At 24.9% G+C, this 19413-nt stretch overlaps 6 protein-coding genes across 6 annotated transcripts; all 6 read left to right on the forward strand.

Moving 5' to 3' along the window:
• Positions 1-1555: 1555 nt before the first annotated feature.
• Positions 1556-2545, forward strand: LOC128953209 (BTB/POZ domain-containing protein 9-like). The gene is made up of 3 exons (XM_054298689.1): positions 1556-1588; positions 1722-2237; positions 2537-2545. The coding sequence occupies exons 1-3, from the start codon at positions 1556-1558 to the stop codon at positions 2543-2545; spliced, it is 558 nt and encodes a 185-aa protein (XP_054154664.1).
• A 242-nt stretch (positions 2546-2787) lies between these two features.
• LOC128953221 (ankyrin repeat, bromo and BTB domain-containing protein DDB_G0293800-like) lies at positions 2788-3755 on the forward strand. Its single transcript, XM_054298698.1, has 2 exons — positions 2788-2942; positions 3075-3755. Exons 1-2 carry the CDS (start codon positions 2913-2915, stop codon positions 3753-3755), a joined length of 711 nt encoding a protein of 236 aa, XP_054154673.1. The 5' UTR covers positions 2788-2912.
• A 1903-nt stretch (positions 3756-5658) lies between these two features.
• Positions 5659-7873, forward strand: LOC128953230 (BTB/POZ domain-containing protein 9-like). Its single transcript, XM_054298709.1, has 3 exons — positions 5659-5717; positions 5822-6506; positions 7869-7873. Exons 1-3 carry the CDS (start codon positions 5682-5684, stop codon positions 7871-7873), a joined length of 726 nt encoding a protein of 241 aa, XP_054154684.1. The 5' UTR covers positions 5659-5681.
• A 288-nt stretch (positions 7874-8161) lies between these two features.
• On the forward strand, positions 8162-9154 carry LOC128953241 (BTB/POZ domain-containing protein 9-like). Its single transcript, XM_054298720.1, has 2 exons — positions 8162-8242; positions 8336-9154. Exons 1-2 carry the CDS (start codon positions 8240-8242, stop codon positions 9152-9154), a joined length of 822 nt encoding a protein of 273 aa, XP_054154695.1. The 5' UTR covers positions 8162-8239.
• Positions 9155-9898: 744 nt separating this feature from the next.
• Positions 9899-10924, forward strand: LOC128952454 (uncharacterized). The gene is made up of 2 exons (XM_054297859.1): positions 9899-10122; positions 10195-10924. The coding sequence occupies exons 1-2, from the start codon at positions 10120-10122 to the stop codon at positions 10885-10887; spliced, it is 696 nt and encodes a 231-aa protein (XP_054153834.1). The 5' UTR covers positions 9899-10119; the 3' UTR covers positions 10888-10924.
• A 3428-nt stretch (positions 10925-14352) lies between these two features.
• On the forward strand, positions 14353-15334 carry LOC128952486 (uncharacterized). The gene is made up of 2 exons (XM_054297891.1): positions 14353-14395; positions 14468-15334. The coding sequence occupies exons 1-2, from the start codon at positions 14366-14368 to the stop codon at positions 15269-15271; spliced, it is 834 nt and encodes a 277-aa protein (XP_054153866.1). The 5' UTR covers positions 14353-14365; the 3' UTR covers positions 15272-15334.
• Positions 15335-19413: the final 4079 nt, after the last annotated feature.

A 19413-nucleotide genomic window follows, 5' to 3' on the forward strand; every position in this document is an offset into this window, starting at 1 on the left:
TTTTTTGTTATAATTAAAATCTATTATACAGTATATATTTTTTTTGTAAAAATGGAGTTAAGTTTAATTATTATAATTAATAAAAAATCTGTTTTATTTTATCTAATTAACTTTTTTAAAAAAATATTTAATGAAATTACAAAATATTATTACATATATAATTTTTAATAGATTATTTAATTAATTTTGTTTACTACTTTATTTTTTTTAATAAATTTGTTTAAAAATTTAATTAATATTAACAACAAACATTTTTTTTATTTGAATTTAAAAATTTGAGTTTCATTTTACAAAAAAAAATATCTGAATTAAGTTAATTTACAATATAGTCTACAATAACAATTAAAATTGAGTTAACATTAAAACTAATATGTGTGTTAGGGTTGCGATAAGTTGGGGGGTGTAGGGTAGTGTCATCTTATCCTCCCTGAAATCGAGATTTTTAGGTTTTACACCCCCCCCCCCCCCCCCCCACTGGACAAATATCAATTGAAACTATTGAAAACACTTGTTAAATTTTACAATGTTAAATGTTACAATTAAATCAATTGATTTGAATAATTTATAATTATATATATATATATATCGATACAATTAAAAGTAGTGATTATTATGGTATTATTATTTAAAAAAAATATAAGTAATTAAAATGAAAATTTAATTAACAATAAAATTTAACTGTATTATTAATTATTTGATTATATATATGAATATAGAAATATTATTATTACTAATGATATTAGTGTTAATTATGTGTGACTAAAATGTTAAATTTTTAAATTATTATCCGAAAAATGTTTTTAATAATTATTAATAATAAAATAAAAAGCTACTGTAATTATGTCTATTATATTAAACCAATTTACATATATATATATATAGTTTTTTATTTTTTAAAACTATAACAAAATACAAAAAATAAATAAATAAAACTATTAAAAGTAATGTTAATTGATATCTTATTTTAATATTATTATATACAGTAAATCTTGATATATAAATAAATATATAATTTCATAATATTATAAAAATTGACATAAAATTACAATTAAGTTTATTTTTAGTCAAAACAAAAAAATGTAAAAATTATAATTATAAATTAAATCAATGAAATAATTGTAAAAAATCGTCGATAATTTTTTTATTATTAAATATTTGCATACAATTAATAATATTTATAATAATAATAATAATTATTATTATTATTATTATATCAATTATATTAATCCATTTTATAGATGTGTAGTCAATGTTAGACAATAATCTATCAATGGGTCAAACATTTACTTAATAATTGTTTAAATAATGTTTTAAACAAAATAATACATTTCATGTGATTTACTACAATATGATAATAATAATTCAATTGTTATTTAATTTTATATATTGTGTTTTCAATTGATAATCCAATCGTATGTTTTGTTGTAATCATTATTTTTTGTCTATTATTTATTAAAAAAATTTTTTTAAAAAAAAGTATTTCCATTGATTTAATTTTTTTTTTAATTTGTTTGAATCAGTTAAGTGTTATATATATTATAATAATATATAAGTGATGGCCGCCGACCAATCAGTTAACAATAAAATGGTATATAATTTAATGATTATATTTATACAGTATATATATATATTTAAATTTTTTAATAAATAATTTCAATTGATTATAAGAAAATTAGTTTGAAAAATATTTTTTTTGTTAATTGTTTTATTTTATATCCAAGGATTTTGATAAGGATTTGTATCCGGAATTGGATTATCTGATGACAGCCGACGACTTGGACGTCCAGTTTGTCATCGATGGCCAATCAGTTCGGGCACATAAGCTATTTATGATAACATCGAGTCCAGTATTTCGGTCAATGTTTTCCGGCCAATGGCTGATCGAATCCGATGGTAAAAAACCGATTGAGATCCGGGACACCACTCCCGAGGCATTCAACGTAATGATTAGATTTATATATACGGAGAGATTGATGTTCAACAACGATACCAATGATTTGGATCATATCAGGGATGTACTGATACTCGCCGATAGATATCGGATGAAACGTATGGGTAGTATAGTTGTCCGACATTTGATATCAATGTTATCCATGGATAACATCCAACCGATCGGTCGATTGGCTTTCGACTATCAATTACCGGATCTGATTCGTGTACTGAAGATATTCATTGATCGCAATTATAGACAATTGCGACAAAAACCGCAGTCAGAGCTGAATTCAATCAACAATTCAGTAAATAATTTGGTTTTTGAATGTTTTAATCGATATTTAGATAAATTAGAAAATAATCATAAATTATATCATTTAATATAAAATGTATTTAAAAAAATTATTATTATTTTTTGTTTTTTTTAATTGTATCACAATTACATATACCTTGTAATAATATTTTACTGTAAATAATTAAATTATCAATCATTAAAATTTTTAATATTAATTGAAATTATTATGTAATATATGTATTTAATTTATTTTTAAATTTCAAAGTTTTAATTATGTGTTTAAAAATTATAATAATTATATTATATAAGTTATGTTAAAATTACTGTTATATGTATAGTCAATGTTAGGCCCCAATCACGTGTGTGTGTGTGAAATATATTGCAATTATTGTACACATTTTTAGACAATTTATTAATGGGTCAAACATTTAGTAATAAATATATATATATATATTTGTCTTGTGATACAATCGTATGATTAAATTGCACTTAATTTTTGAAATCATTTCCTGTTTTATATATAGTTTTTCAGTAGTATTGCCATTGATATCAAACAAACACACAAAAATCAGTTTTAATTGTTTGATTCAGACATTCAATTGATTGAATGTTAAATAATAATTTAACACTAAATTCAATCATAGATTTTCTAATTTTTTTTTGATATCAGTTGTTGATTAAAGTGATGGCCGACCAATCAGTTAACGATAAAATGGTATAATATTTTATTTGATATATTAATTTATTTATAATGAAAATAATTTCAATTGATTCAAAAAATTATTTTAAAAAAAAAATTTAATTTTAATTAATTTTTTTTATTTTTTTATTTATCGCTTTTTTAAAGTCAAACCTGGATTTGGATAAAGAATTGGATCCAGAGTTAGCCGATTACCTGATGACCGACTATGACATCCAGTTTCTAATCGATGGCCAATCATCAGTTTGGGCGCACAAATCGTTTTTAATGAAATCGTGTCCAGTATTTCGGTTAATGTTTTCCGATGAATGGCTGAATGAATCGGATGGTAAACCTATTGAGATCCGGGATACCACTCCCGAGGCATTCAATACAATGATTGAATACATATATACCGGGGAACTGGTGTTTGTCGTCGTCGACGACAGTGTTAATGGTTTGGATCATATCGAGGATGTACTCAAACTCGCCGATAGATATCAATTGAAACAATTGACGGCTAGTGTTGGCCAACATCTGCGGCAGCGGTCACTAATATCGTCGGCTAATCGCCGAATGTTAAGTGAATTGGCGGTTAAGTATAAATTGTATGAACTATTGTGTGAACTATTGTTTGGATGCATGAGATCTGATGAACAACTGAAACAAAAATACAATAATTTATATATGAATCAAATCGCTAGACATTTAGTTTTTAAACAAATCCGTATAAAAGATGATAAATTTGATTATATAAGTCTATTTCGTGACATAATTGCAATAGTTTTCGATATCAAATTGATAACCATATTTGTAGTATTGGTTATTATAGTAATCAAAATGATATAAAAAACAAATGTTATTAAATTATTATTATTACCGTTATTTTGTTACATATATTGGATTGTGTGTGTGTGTGTGTGTGTGTGTGTGTGTGTGTGTGTGTGTGTGTGTGTGTGTGTGTGTGTGTGTGTGTGTGTGTGTGTGTGTGTGTGTGTGTGTGTGTGTGTGTGTGTGTGTGTGTGTGTGTGTGTGTGTGTGTGTGTGTGTGTGTGTGTGTGTGTGTGTGTGTGTGTGTGTGTGTGTGTGTGTGTGTGTGTGTGTGTGTGTGTGTGTGTGTGTGTGTGTGTGTGTGTGTGTGTGTGTGTGTGTGTGTGTGTGTGTGTGTGTGTGTGTGTGTGTGTGTGTGTGTGTGTGTGTGTGTGTGTGTGTGTGTGTGTGTGTGTGTGTGTGTGTGTGTGTGTGTGTGTGTGTGTGTGTGTGTGTGTGTGTGTGTGTGTGTGTGTGTGTGTGTGTGTGTGTGTGTGTGTGTGTGTGTGTGTGTGTGTGTGTGTGTGTGTGTGTGTGTGTGTGTGTGTGTGTGTGTGTGTGACGGGTAAGGTTTGAARAYATATTATAATTAAGTATTATTCAAAAATCTATAATAAAACTATAATTAATCCAAAATTAATTGATAACAATATTTGTAGTATTGGTTATTATATTATAATAATCAAAATGATAYAAAAAATGATCGATTGATTTTCAAATAATAATAAATTATAACTATTATTATTACCGTATTTTTTGTTGCATATAATTATGGTTATGTCAGAGATATTATTATTAAAATTTGTATTTTTTTAAATGATAATCTTATTAACATAAAAATTTACTGTACTTTAAAAACAATTATTATATTTGATTAACAATTAGTTATATATATATTATATTATATTTATTTAATTAATAATAAATTACAATTTTGTTAATTATTTATAAATTTAGTCAGTTATATGTTAATAACTGTATTTGTATTAGTTATGTTATAATTGTAAAACAATTAATCAATGAATAAAATTACTAAATTTAGAAAATTATTATTATTATTATCGTAAAATGTATTTAATTTTAAAATATGATATTTTCTATTCAAATACTACTAAAACTAATTAATTATATCAGTTATGATTCATCCCATGTTATAAACGGTATATATATGTGTGTGAAATGTATTGCAATTATTACACTAATTATTAAGCAATTTATCAATGAATCATACATTTACTAATAGTTTTTTTTAAAAAAAAAGTTTCATATGATATACTGTAAGCTAATTATTATAATCTAATAATAATTATACCTAAAGTTTTATATAGTTTTTTTAAATGATTGACCTAATCATGTGATTTGTGATTGCAATTAATTTTATTTTTTATTTTTTTGTTGAAATCATTTCCTATATAATGTTTTTTATATATGTTTAATATTTGTCATTGAGATTGCAAACAAACAAATTATTTTTAATTCAGACAATCAATTGATTGAATTTATTAGTTTTTTTTTAAAAAAGTTAAAAGACGTATTAATGCCACCACTAAAAAAATAAAATATCTAAATGAGAACGTTCTTAAAGTCTCTATCCCTCCCCTCCCCCTCTCGTTCGCAAAAGTTCGCTTTGTCCAACCCCTYCCCCTCCCCCTCCCCTCAAGTGCGAACGTAATATAGGTACCACCCCTTATTAAAGTTTTATGTTTGTTGTTTGTATGCTTTTTGATGTATTAACCGCTAATCGTATGATTTGTTTAAATGAAATTGCAATCAATTTTATTTATTTTTTGAAATCATTTTTTGTCTATAATTTTTTTGTTTGTATATATTGTTTAGTATTGCAATTGATTTGATTGTTGAAACAAACAAAAACTTTTCGTTCAATTGATTTAAAATAATAAATTTAATCAAAAGTTTTTTTATATAATAAATAATTTGATATATTATTGTTGGATCAGTTAAGTGATGGCCGAACAATCAGTTTCAGCTAATGATAAAATGGTATTAAAAATTTTTGCTTTTGATTTTTTTACATTTTAACTAAAACTAATGCTTTTCAATAATCTTTTTTTATTACTAATAAAATTAATTTTATTTTTTAATAGACTAATGTCGACAAAGAGTTATATCCAGAGATGTATTATCTGATGAATGCGGATGAATGTGATGTCCAGTTCGTTATCGATGGCCAAACAGTACCGTCGGTTAAACTGTTGATGTGTATGAAGAGTGAAGTATTTCGGGCAATGTTTTCGGGTAATTGGCGAGAATCGGGTGGCAATGATGATGAAGAAACTGATGATAAGGACAGTAAGATTGAGATCCGGGACACGACTCCCGCGGCGTTTAAAGTGATGATTGGTTTCATATATACCGAACATTTGATGTTCAGCGACGACAACAAAGACTTTGAACACATCCGGGATGTCCTGAAACTCGCCGATAGATATCAATTGAAACGTTTGATGACGAGTATTGGCAAACATTTAAAATCAATCTTAACGTTGGATACGATTGAACTGATCGGCCGATTGGCATTTGATTATCAATTGGATAAACTGATTGCCCGATTGAATATATTTATTGACCAAAATTTCAAGCAATTGATGGCCAAACCGGAGACGGAGTTGAATGCTATCAATACGGCTGTCAATAATCTAGTGTTTGAAAAGTTGTTACCATATTATCGATCATTTCATACGATGGTAGAGTTTGCGCCACCAAAGAGAGACAATAGTAACCTATTTTATAGATTTCAAATCAATGGACAAAAATATAATCCCTGTGCTTGTAATCCTCATATCACTAATACTAAAATTATTAATATCAGTAATTTATAAATTACATTATTATTATTTATTATTTAATTTTTAAAAAAAAAAATTATTGAAAAAAATACTAATAATTATTATTACAAATAAATGTTATGTAATATAATAATAATTATGTGATTATAGTGTAATAATAGTAATTTTTTTATATAAATTTTTAATTACGTTATGTTTTAAAATACTAATTATATGAATGATTAATGATTATAAAATATTGATTAATGATATATATATATATATTAAACTGTATATTTAATTATAATATTACAATATATTGTATAAAAATTGGTTAATTGAAATTTATATATTAATATTTAATGTCATAAATTATTTTATAAACAAATAAAATTTCCTATTATTAAAATGTAAAATTATTTATATAAAAAAACAATTATCAGAAAAAATTTATTTCTATAAAAATATATTTAATTAGTTAATAATAAATGTTTACAAACACAACAAATAGTTATCTTTAATATATAAGTTTATAAATGTGTAGTCAATGTTAGACCACAAATCACATGCATTTAAAATGTATTGTAAATATTTGGGTGAAAAATCAATGTTAAGCAATGTATCAATGGGTCAAACATTTACTAAATGTTTTTTAAAAAAATCATAAGTCATGTAATATACAGTACAGTAATAATCTATACTTTAATATAATAGTTTTGTCTGTTTGTATGCGTGCACACTTCCTCAACAACCATTTTTTAATTCAAAGCTAAAAATATATTGTTATATTTTCAATTTTAATTTAAAGCAATGTTATTTCTATGAGAAATTTTAAATGATTATTGAGCTCAGGTAGGTTTTAGGGACAGGTAGGCAGGTGCTGTGTAATAACATTTTACTATATTGTGTGAGTCTTAGGGCACCGGGAGGTAAGTAACTGTGCTAAATTTTTGTAAAATTTTCTCAAATGCAAAAATTTACATTTTGTGTTAAAATTTTCAATTTTTATTTAAAGCAGTTATTTCTATGGGAAATTTTAAATGTTTATTGAGCACTGGTAGGTTTTAAGGACAGGTAGGCAGGTGTTGTGTAATTACACTTTGCTATATTAGGGCACCGGGAGGTAAGCTACCTGTGCTAAATTTTTGTAAAATTTTCTCAAATGCAAATTTTTTTCGAAAAAACGATTAAATTTTCAATTTTTATTAAAATTATTTAAATTTATATAAAAACTAAAAATTCTCAAAAGTTTAGACGAAATAATGTGTATTGGTTCAGTAGTTTTGTTACATTAGGTTATGTAGTAGTTGTATAGACAAATTAAGTCTCATTCAAATTACTTATGAAATGAATATTTTAAAATTAGTATAAGAATTGCACGGCTATAGACGTTGCGCGGGTCAAACTAGTAATAATAATAATAATAATAATACTATTATTTGTTTAATTTTTTGTTGTATGCCTTTTGAAGTGACCGCTAATCATATGATTTGCTTAAATGAAATTACAATCAATTTATATTTGAAATGATTTCTTTATTATAATTAGTTTATTATTTGTTAAGTGTTTTTACTAATTATTACCATTGATTTCAAACAAACAAATAATACCCAAAAAACATTTCAATTCAAATAATCAATTGATTGAATATTTGTTTAAATTATAGTATAAATTACTAATCATATTATTTGGGATCAGTTAACTAGCGGCCGACCAATCAATCAGTTTAAGGAAAATATGGTATTTAAAAAATTGTTTAATTAAAATAAATTTTTTGTTGTAAATTAAATATTTCTATAAAATTGTTTAAATTATTTGTTGTTTGATTTGTAGTCAAACACCGAAGTGGACAATGAGTTATATCCAGAAATGGATTATCTGATGAATTCAGCCGAAAGTGATGTCCAGTTTCTGATCGATGGCCAATCGGTTCCGGCCCTGAAAACGGTATTGTGTCTCAAAAGTAATGTGTTTCGGGCCATGTTTTCGGGTCAATGGCGTGAATCGGTGGACAACACAGTTGAGATCCGCGACACTACTCCCGAAGCGTTCAAATTAATGATCAGATTTATATATACCGAGCAATTGATTCTCAACGACGACAATCAAGATATGGATCACATCCGCGATGTACTAAAACTCGCCGATAAGTATCAATTGAAACGATTGATCAAAAGTGTTGGCCAACACTTGATGTCAATGATATCGATGGATAGGATTGAAGTGATCGGCCGATTGGCTATTGACTATCAATTGGATGAATTGATGGCCAAACTTAAGATATTCATTGAGGATAACATCAGTGAACTGATGGCTAAACCGCAGTCCCAGTTGAATACCATTAACAATGCCTTAAATAATCTATTGTTTGAAAGTTTTAGACTATATTTGATTAAAATTAATGATTTTTTTAATACTCAAGCATTGTATGATAAAGATGGCAATTATAGTAGATATAAAATCGGTGACTATACCTGTACTTATAAAAACTGTACTCCCGGTGCCGTTAAACCTATTGATATACATAAATTGCCCAAATCTCTGGTTGACAGTAATGGTGAGTATTATAGATACCGAATCAATGGTGATATCTATAGCTATAGTGATTGCAATTATGGAGAAATCAAAGACATCGATATCAGTAAATTATAATCAATATTATTATTATAAGAGTAATAATAATAATAATAATAATAATTAAAATTTAATTAACATAAAATATATTTATTTTTTTTGTAATTTATTTTTAAGAAATATTATTGATATTATTGATATTAAATATATACTGTATTTATAAATATTTGTTTGCTATATAATTGTGTGACTTATATAATGTATTAAAAGTTTTTATTTAATTTAATTACTATTTCCATATAACTTTTCATATAATAAATTTTTAATTATGAAAAAAAATATTTGTAAACAAATTACAATAATTGTAAAAAAATATAATAACATATTTTTTATATAATGTAATAAATTATATTAAACTAACTGAATTAAATACTAAATTTTCTTAAATATTAAAAATATTAACTTTTTATTATAATTTTATACTACCGTATTTCTGAAATTTAATTAATAATAGTTTTTTTCAAATATAATTATTATGTTAGTCATTGTAAACCATGCTATATATGTTTAGTCCCAATGTTAGGCCATAATCACGTGTTGATTGTGTCTATAAAAATATATTGCAATTATTGTATCAAAAAACATAAGCAATCATTGAATCAATGGGTCAAACATTTATTAATAGTTTTTTTTGTTGTAAAAAAATCATAAGTCATTGCATGTAATATACAGTACAGTAATAATATAATACTATAATTATTTGTTTAGTTTATAAAAAGTTTTTTTGTATGCCTTTGAAGTGACCGCTAATTATATGATTGCAATAATTTAAAAAAAAATCATTTACTGTCTATTATTAGTTATATTTTTTTTTAATTATTATTATTGATTTCAAACAAACAAATAATACCCAAAAAAACATTTCAATTCAGACAATCAATTGATTGAATTTTTGTTTAATTAAAAATATTAAATAAATTACTAATCATATTATTTGGGATCAGTTAACTGGTGATCGACCAATCAATCAGTTTAAGGATAATATGGTATTTAAAGTTTGATTAATTAAAATAAAATTTTATTTATTTTTTTTAATTATTTTTTTACTGTTGTTGTAGTCAAACACCGAAGTGGACAAAGAGTTATATCCTGAGATGGATTATCTGATGAATGCCGACGAAAGTGATGTCCAGTTTCTGATCGATGGCCAAACAGTACCGTCGGTCAAGTTGTTGTTATGTATGTCGAGTAAAGTATTTCGGGCAATGTTTTCGGGTAATTGGCGAGAATCGGGTGAAGACAAAGGAGAGACGGATAGTAAGATTGAGATCAAAGACACCACTCCTGAGGCGTTTAAAGTGATGATTGGATTCATATATTCAGAGCGATTGTTTCTCAACGACGACAAAGATATGGATCACATCCGTGATGTACTGAAACTCGCCGACAGATATCAATTGAAACGTTTGATGACGAGTGTTGGCCAACATTTGTTGTCAATGATATCAATGGATAGAATTGAACGGATCGGCCGATTGGCGTTTGACTATCAATTGGTGGAACTGATTGCCGGATTGAAGTCATTTATTGACCATAATTTTCAACAATTGCGTCAAAAACCGCAGCCAGAGTTGAATGCCATTAACAGTGCTGTTAATAATCTGTTGTTTGAAAAATTGTTTGAAAACTTTCCGGCAATGTTTTTGGTGCCAACGTATGACAATGACGGTCATTATTATAGATATAAAATCAATGGTCAGATCTATAGTCGCCATGATCTCGGTTATGGTAATATCCGTGAAATTAATTAATTGTAATCAGTATTCAATTACTTGATATTATTTGATAATATATATATATATATATATTAAATATTTAATTATTAATTTGAAAAATAATTGTTTTTGATATTATTATTATTATTATATTATAACTATTATTATGTAATGCAATTAATTATGTAGATAAAAATAATATTAATGATTATATTGGTATAATTATATACGATTTTTTTAAATAAAAATAATTACTTACAGTAATTGCTAAATAAAATTATATTATATTACAGTAAATGATTATATAAAATTATATATTAACTAATAAATAATTGTTTGAAATTATAAATTTTTATTGGAAATTATTATTATTATTATTAAAATTATAGTAGAATTAACATATTATGTATTTTTGTATGTATATATATATATTAAGTGTAATCTATGTGTTTATGGTTTGTCTGCTATTATTTTGGTTTAAGTTGCATTGAGACAATACATATATATATGTTAATAGGAAATTCATATACTTATACCTATTTATATAATTTATATATATATTAAAATAAGTTAAAACAGTTTATTTATAATATATAATATAATTTATTTTTTAAAATAAAATATGTTATCATTTAAACAGTCATGCATAATGTTGATGTAAATTATTGATAACATAAACATTAGTTAAAAATTTATATACTGTACATAATATTGAATTACAAAAAAATGTCTGATTATTTAACAATATATCATATATTTACATATTATTTTCATATACAGTATACTAATAGTAATACTAGTAGTTTTTAAAAATTTTATTGAATCACTGTTTGTTAAATTTTTTATTAAAATAATACACGTGTATTTGATTGTAAATTGTAATTAATTTCTGTGAAATTATTTATTGTTATTTTAATTATATTTTAGTGTATTGTCATCAACAACAACAACAAGTAAATACTGTTTTCATTCATACCAGCTATCAATTAATTACCGTCAGTACGCGCGCATATAGCACCCCCCCCCCCAAATAGGGCATCCGAGACTATATGAAAAACAGGGGCAATATGTGAGTTACACCGCCAACCCTACCAAAAGTTTGCAAATACAATAAATTCACAAATACGTATCACTATAAAAATTATTGAAGTTTATATTAATGTATGCAATTACCCCCTACCCATATGCCCCTACCCATCTATTGACGGCATATGGGGGTGGGGGTAATTTCATACATTAATAAAAACTTCAATAAGTTCTATAAGTAAGGTATAAGTAATGACCGGTCTTACATTTTACCCTATCCCCCAATTGTTACCTACCCCCGCGACTTTAGATATAGCCTTTGTAGATTGGAGGGGGTATATGTGAGTTACAGCCCAATACCAAATGTTCATTTTATTTCTTAAAAAAATCAACGATAGTGTCTATATGCGCGCACATACGGTATTTATATATATATTCATATATATGACATATATATAATAGTTAGATAATAATTATAAATTAAATCATATTCAAAGTATTTTTTTGGTGAATCAGTTTTTTGTGATCTGATGGACAAACAATCACTGATTGATAAAATGGTAATTAGTTTATTGATTACAATAATAAATAAATAATTATTTTTCTATTTATTTTTTAAGACAAACCTAGATTTAGATAAAGAGTTATATCCAGAATTGAATTATCTGTTGAACGCCAATGACTGTGACGTCCAGTTTCTAATCGATGGCCAATCGGTTCCGGCACTGAAAACGGTATTGTGTCTGAAAAGTGATGTTTTTCGGGCCATGTTTTCGGGCGATTGGCGCGAATCAGATGCTAATACGATTGAGATCAAAGAGACAACTGCGGAGGCGTTCAAAGTAATGATCGGATTTATATATATCGAGTGTTTACTATTAAACGATAGCCAAGATATGGATCACATACGAGATGTGCTTAAACTTGCCGACAAATATCAATTGAAACGATTGATGGCAAAAGTTGGCCAACATTTAAAGTCAATGATATGGATGGACACGATTGAAGTGATTGGCTATTGACTATCAATTGGATGATTTAATGACTAAATTAAAGAGTTTTATTGAGGATAACATCAGTGAATTGATGGCTAAACCGCAGTCCGAGTTGAATACCATTAACAATGCGCTAAATAATCTATTGTTTGAAAGTTTTAAACTATATTTGATTAAAATTAAGTGTTTTTTCACTCATACAACTTATGATAAAAATAGTGTTCATAATAGATATAAAATCGGTAACTATACATGTAATTATAAAACTAGTAATACCGGTACTATTAAAAGCATAGATATCAATAAATTGCCTAAACTTGATGTTGACTATAATGGCTATCCATATAAATACAGAATCAATGGTCAAATCTATAGTCCGTGCGGTTGTGGTTTAGGTCAAGTCAGAGATATTGATACCAATCAGTAATCACATTATCATTATAACTAATATAACAATTATAATATCAAATATTGTAAAATTTAAATAACATAAAAAAATTATTATGTATTAATAATAATTTTTTAATTATTTTAAATAAAATAATTTTTTAATGATTTTCTTTTAATAATTAGTAGTAATTGATAATAATTTGTGTAATAATAATTTTATTATTAGAAAAAATAGTTTGCTTTTTTTATATTATTAATATATGTAACTTTTACCAGATATATTGTATTATAGACTATTTTAAATGATAAATATATAAATTATATATAAATTATTATAAAATAATAATAATTACAACTTATATTTTTTTAATGAATATTATATATAATATTATTATAACTATTGTATTGATAATCATTATTTAATATTATTATCAAACTGAAAAATATAATACAGTATAATATAATTTATTTAACATAATAGGGTAAATATTATATATAAATATTGATAAAATTTTAATATTTATTATAATTAATTAATAACTTTCTATAATATTTGTATGTTATTATAGAATACTTTAGATAATAAATCATTAATTGGATAAATATTTTGTAAAAAATGATAACTTTCAGTAATTCAATTATATATTAAATAATCAACGATTCTATAAAATTAAATTAACTGAAATAAATATTTAATAAAATATAAAAAAAAATAATTATTAAAATAAAATAATAATTTATCATACTTAATATTTATTTTTATATTAATAATTTTTATGTTACTAAATGAATATAATAGTTATCAAAATATGATAAGATAGTTGCCTAACAAAATATTATCATTATTTACTGTAGTTACATATACAGTATACAGTAATATCAATAGTTATTTATTTTTATTAGTTTATACTTTTTAATGACATAATAATAATTAATTTGATTTAATTTATGAAATAATTTGCTAGTTTTTAAAAATATATTTTTTTAAAAAAAAATTATTTAGTATTACTAGTTATTATAAATAATAAATATATTAATTTAGACAATTATTTTTACACTAAAATTAAACTAAATAACTATTTATTAATTTATTTTATTAAGTAATGGACGACGAGTCAGTAATTGTTAAAAAAGTAAAATACAAGTATTTTTAATATAAGTTATATTTATTTTTTTTAATAAAAAATTTGTTAACAATTTTTTAGGTAAAGTTGGATTTAGACAAAGACTTATATCCAGAGTTGGATTATCTGCTAAATCATACAGAAAGTGATGTCCAGTTTCTAATCGATGGCCAATCATTTCCGGCTCATAAACTACTGATGAGTGCTAAAAGTGATGTTTTTCGGTCAATGTTTTCGGGCCAATGGCAGGAATCGGTGGACAACAAAGTAGAGATACGGGACACCACTCCCGATGCGTTCAAAGTAATGATGGTATTTATATATACCGAACGATTGGTGTTCAGCAACGACAATGATTTGGATCATATCAGGGATGTACTGAAACTCGGGGATAGATATCAATTGAAACGATTGATCAAAACTGTTGAACAATCAAATAAACCGTATATAACTGTCAGAAACATTCAATTGATCGGCCGATTGGCTTTTGATTACAAATTGGATGAACTGATCGGTCGGCTTAAGAGATTCATCGATAACAATCTTAAAGAATTGATGAACAAACCCGAGTCGGAGGTGATTGCCATCAATAGTGCGGTCAATGATTTGTTGATTAAAAGTTTTCGCCAATATTTTCTGGATATTAAGAAAATGTTTTCACAACAACCGCATTATGTTGACGGCAATTATCATAGATATAAAATAGGTGAATATACCTGTAATTATCAAAACAATAGTAGCGGTACTGTTAAGGTCATTGATATACAACAATTACCAAATCTTGAAGTGGATTCAATGGGTGTGTATTATAGATACCTAATCAATGGTGAAACCTATAGCTATAGTGATAGCACTAGTGGTAAACTAAAATATATTAATTTGTAATCAATATTATTAGATATATAATATCAGACGTTATCAGATGATTATACGGTCCATTATTTTAAAAAAAAACGTAATTAACGACCAAGATAAAAAAACAAAAAGTTTATAATAAATAAATTGAATAACCATTTTTGTATAATATTAAATTAAATATATTGCTTAATTAAAATAAATTTTGGAACAGTGTATTTGAGCTAGATGAAATATATTTTTAATAAACCATAAGTGCATTTTAATCAAAAGTAATCAAATATTACTATTCTGATAACGCCTGATATATATTATAATTAAAATTTAATATTATAATAAATAAAATAATGTAATAATAGTTACATTGGATAATTATATATTGAAAATATTAATATATGATGAATAATATAATTAAGTTATATTAAATAATAAATAATATAATAAATAATAAATAAGTTACAATTTATGATATAATTATGTATGACTTTTAAAAACTTATATAACTGTATGACTTAAATAGTATATTATTTTATATGATAACTAATAATTATGAAAAAAATAATTGCAACACACAATAAATATATTGATTTTGTAATAATAATAATAATATGATTAACCAAAAATATTATTATTGATATTAAATATACTGTATTTATTAATATTTGTTTGCTATATAATTGTGTGWCTTTTATAATGTATTAAAAGTTATTTTTTAAATTTAATTATTATTTCAATATGACTGATGCWTTAATAAATTTTTAATTATGAAAAAATATTTGTAAACAAATTGTAATAATTGTAAAAAATATAATAACATATTTTTGATGTACTTTAATAAATTATTGTATTTTAAATTATTTGTTAACTGAGTTAAAAAATATTCAATAATATTAAATATTAAAAAAAATTACTTTTATTTAATAATTTTATACTATTTGTTAAATCTAATTACTGTAGTTATTAAATAATAAAAGTTTTAAAACAAATTTTTTTAATTATTATGTCAGTCATTGTAACCCATGTTATATATGTTTAGTCCAATGTTAGGCCACAATCACTTGTTATGTATGTGTAAAATATATTGCAATTATTGCACAAAATTTTACGCAATCATTGAATCAATGGGTCAAACATTTAACTAATAGTTTTTTTTAAAAAATCATAAGATATTACATATCATAAAAAGTATATATAAGTTATATATCATATTTAGTAATACTATTATTAGTTATTTATTTTGTATATAAAAAGTTTTTGTAATACATTTACTGTATGTGTTGACCCAATCGTATGATTTCAAAAAAAAAGTTTTAATCAAATTGTGAAATCATTTAATTTTTGCAAATAATTTTTGTTACATTGATTTCAAACAACAATAACTGTTTGAACAAAAACAAAATTGTTTGATTCAAACAATTAATTGATTAAATTTTTTTTGTTTTAATAAAAAAATAGTTAATACTAATTGAATTTCAAGTTTTTTTTATTGTGTGGATCAGTTGGTTATAAGTGATGGCCGACCAATCAGTTAATGATAAAATGGTATAATATTTTTTTGACCAAAAATTTGATAAAATATTTTGTATAAAAAAATTGTTAACTATTTGTTTAGRCAAACATGGATTTGGATAAAGAATTRTATCCAGAGATGGATTATCTGATGAATACTAGCGAAAGTGATGTCCAGTTTCTAATCGATGGCCAAACAATTCCGGCGCACAAAGTGTTTATGAGTGCCAAAAGTGATGTTTTTCGGTCAATGTTTTCGGGCCAATGGCGWGAATCGAGGACAACACGGTWGAGATCCKGGACACCACTCCCGAGGCGTTCAATGTAATGATTGGATTCATATATACCGAGCGATTGATGTTCAACAACAACGACGACAAAGATATGGATCATATCGAGGATGTACTCAAACTCGCCGATAGATATCAATTGAAACGTTTGTTGGCAAGTGTTGGCCAACACTTGAAATCAATGATATCCGTTGATAACATCGAACTGATCTATAGATTGGCTTTTGACTATCGATTGGATCAATTGATTGCCGGACTGAAAACATTCATCGACAACAATATCAAAGAATTGATGCAAATGTCGACTGAAGAGTTGATGGTTATGAACACTACTGTCAACGATCTTCTAATTGAAAGTTTTACCGAATATTTTCAACGATCAGATAAATTACTAATTGAATCCATGGTTGAAGACATGGATCAGATACCGATTATACTAAGTAGAGTCCAAAAAAATAGATTAAAACGATTGATAACATTTGATATGCAAATCATACGATCGGTTATAACTGTAATCTATTGGTTAAACTCAAGATATTCATCGACAACAACAACATCTTCAGACAATTCATCAGATGATATGCAGAGAGAGAGAGAGAGAGAGAGAGAGAGAGAGAGAAAGAGAGAGAGAGAGAGAGAGAGAGAGAGAGAGAGAAAGTGATAGTTAGTGAGTGTGAGTGAGTGAGTGTGCTATTTAAACTGTAATATTAATCGTAAACTAATAACAAATTTGTATAAAGAAATTGTTTGTTAATTGTATTAAAAGTAATTTTTAAAAAATTTAATTATTATTTCCATTTGACTGATGCTATAAATAAATTTTTAATTATGAAAAAATATTTGTAAAACAAATTGTAATAATTGTTAAAATAAATCACATATTTTTTTAATATAATGTAATAAATTATTGTATGCTAACTTAATTAAATTCTAAATTTTTTATTAAATATTAAAAAATATAAATTTTATATTATTTTTGAAATCTAATTAATAAGTTTTAAAACAAAAATTTATAATTATTATGTCAGTCATTGTAACCCATGTTATRTATGTTTAGTCYAATGTTAGGMCACAATCACGYGTTGATTGTGTGTAAAATATATTGCAATTATTGTACAAAAACTTAAGCAATCATTGAATCAATGGGTCAAACATTTTACTAATTGTTTTTATTAATGAAAAATWATAAGACATTRCATATMATATACAGTATATATAAGTAATACTATTATTAGTTATCTATTTTGTATATCAAAAAKTTTTTTGTAATACATTTACTGTATATGTGTTGACCTAATCGTATGATTTCAACAAAAAAATTTCAATCAAATTGTAAAATCATTTCCTGTCTATTATTTTGTTGTTTCAAATAATTTAATTTTCATTGATTTTTTAAACAAATACAAAAAAACTTAGTTTCAAAAAACCAATTGATTTGATAACCAATTTATATATAGTAATTAGTAATTGAATCAAAAGTTTTTTTTTTGTTATTGTTTGGATCAGTTAGACATAAGTGATGGCCAACCAAACGGTAAATGATTTTTTGTTGTTGTGTAAAACTTATTACTAAWTAATAGTTTTTTTTACTAATTAAAAGTTTTTTTTTGTTAAACAATTTTRTAGTCAAACCTGGATATGGATTTGTATCCCGAAATGGATCACCTGATGACAGCCGACGACTGTGACGTACAGTTTGTCATCGATGGCCAATCGGTTGGGGCGCACAAAGTATTTATGATATCCAAAAGTCGGGTATTTCGGTCAATGTTTTCCGGCCAATGGCTTGAATCCGGTGGCCGACCGATTGAGATCCGGGACACCACTTATAATGCTTTCAAAGTGATGATTGGTTTCATATATACTGAGCGATTGGTCCTAAACGATGTCAATGATTTGAATCACATCCACGATGTACTCAAACTTAGCGATAGATATCAATTGATTAGATTGATGTCCAGTGTTGGCAAACATATGATAAAAATATTATCAGTGAATAATATTGAACGGATCGGCCGATTGGCGTTTGACTATCAATTGGTTAAACTGATTGATGGACTGAAGATATTTATTGAAAAAAATTTCAGACAATTGACTGATAATAAGCCGCCGACACAATTGATTGCCATCAATACGTCGGTTAATAATCTATTGTTTCAGCAATTTATTACAAACCATCGGTTAAAAAAATTTTATTAAAAATTTAAATGAAAAAATTTAATTAATTAACAATAATTAGTATTTTTTTACTAATTTGTTAATTATATAATACTATTAATAACAACAATTATTATTATTATTACCGTAACTATTACTGGATTATTCAATTATGATATTTGTTTATTATATTACAATATAATAAAACTAATTTTA

The sequence above is a fragment of the Oppia nitens genome, unplaced genomic scaffold, assembly GCF_028296485.1.
Source record: "Oppia nitens isolate AA-2021 unplaced genomic scaffold, nextdenovo-longstitch-racon4-pilon3 scaffold11_pilon_pilon_pilon, whole genome shotgun sequence".
NCBI classification, from domain to species: Eukaryota; Metazoa; Arthropoda; class Arachnida; order Sarcoptiformes; family Oppiidae; genus Oppia; species Oppia nitens.

Bases quoted from the DNA above. Each gene is read 5' to 3' on its own strand.
- LOC128953230 (XM_054298709.1), top strand. From the start codon at position 5,682: ATGGCCGAACAATCAGTTTCAGCTAATGATAAAATG. The intron at 5,718-5,821 runs GTATTAAAAATT...ATTTTTTAATAG, and splicing joins TTTCAGCTAATGATAAAATG to ACTAATGTCGACAAAGAGTT.
- LOC128953221 (XM_054298698.1), top strand. From the start codon at position 2,913: ATGGCCGACCAATCAGTTAACGATAAAATG. The intron at 2,943-3,074 runs GTATAATATTTT...GCTTTTTTAAAG, and splicing joins AATCAGTTAACGATAAAATG to TCAAACCTGGATTTGGATAA.
- LOC128953209 (XM_054298689.1), top strand. From the start codon at position 1,556: ATGGCCGCCGACCAATCAGTTAACAATAAAATG. The intron at 1,589-1,721 runs GTATATAATTTA...TTTATATCCAAG, and splicing joins AATCAGTTAACAATAAAATG to GATTTTGATAAGGATTTGTA.
- LOC128952486 (XM_054297891.1), top strand. From the start codon at position 14,366: ATGGACGACGAGTCAGTAATTGTTAAAAAA. The intron at 14,396-14,467 runs GTAAAATACAAG...ACAATTTTTTAG, and splicing joins AGTCAGTAATTGTTAAAAAA to GTAAAGTTGGATTTAGACAA.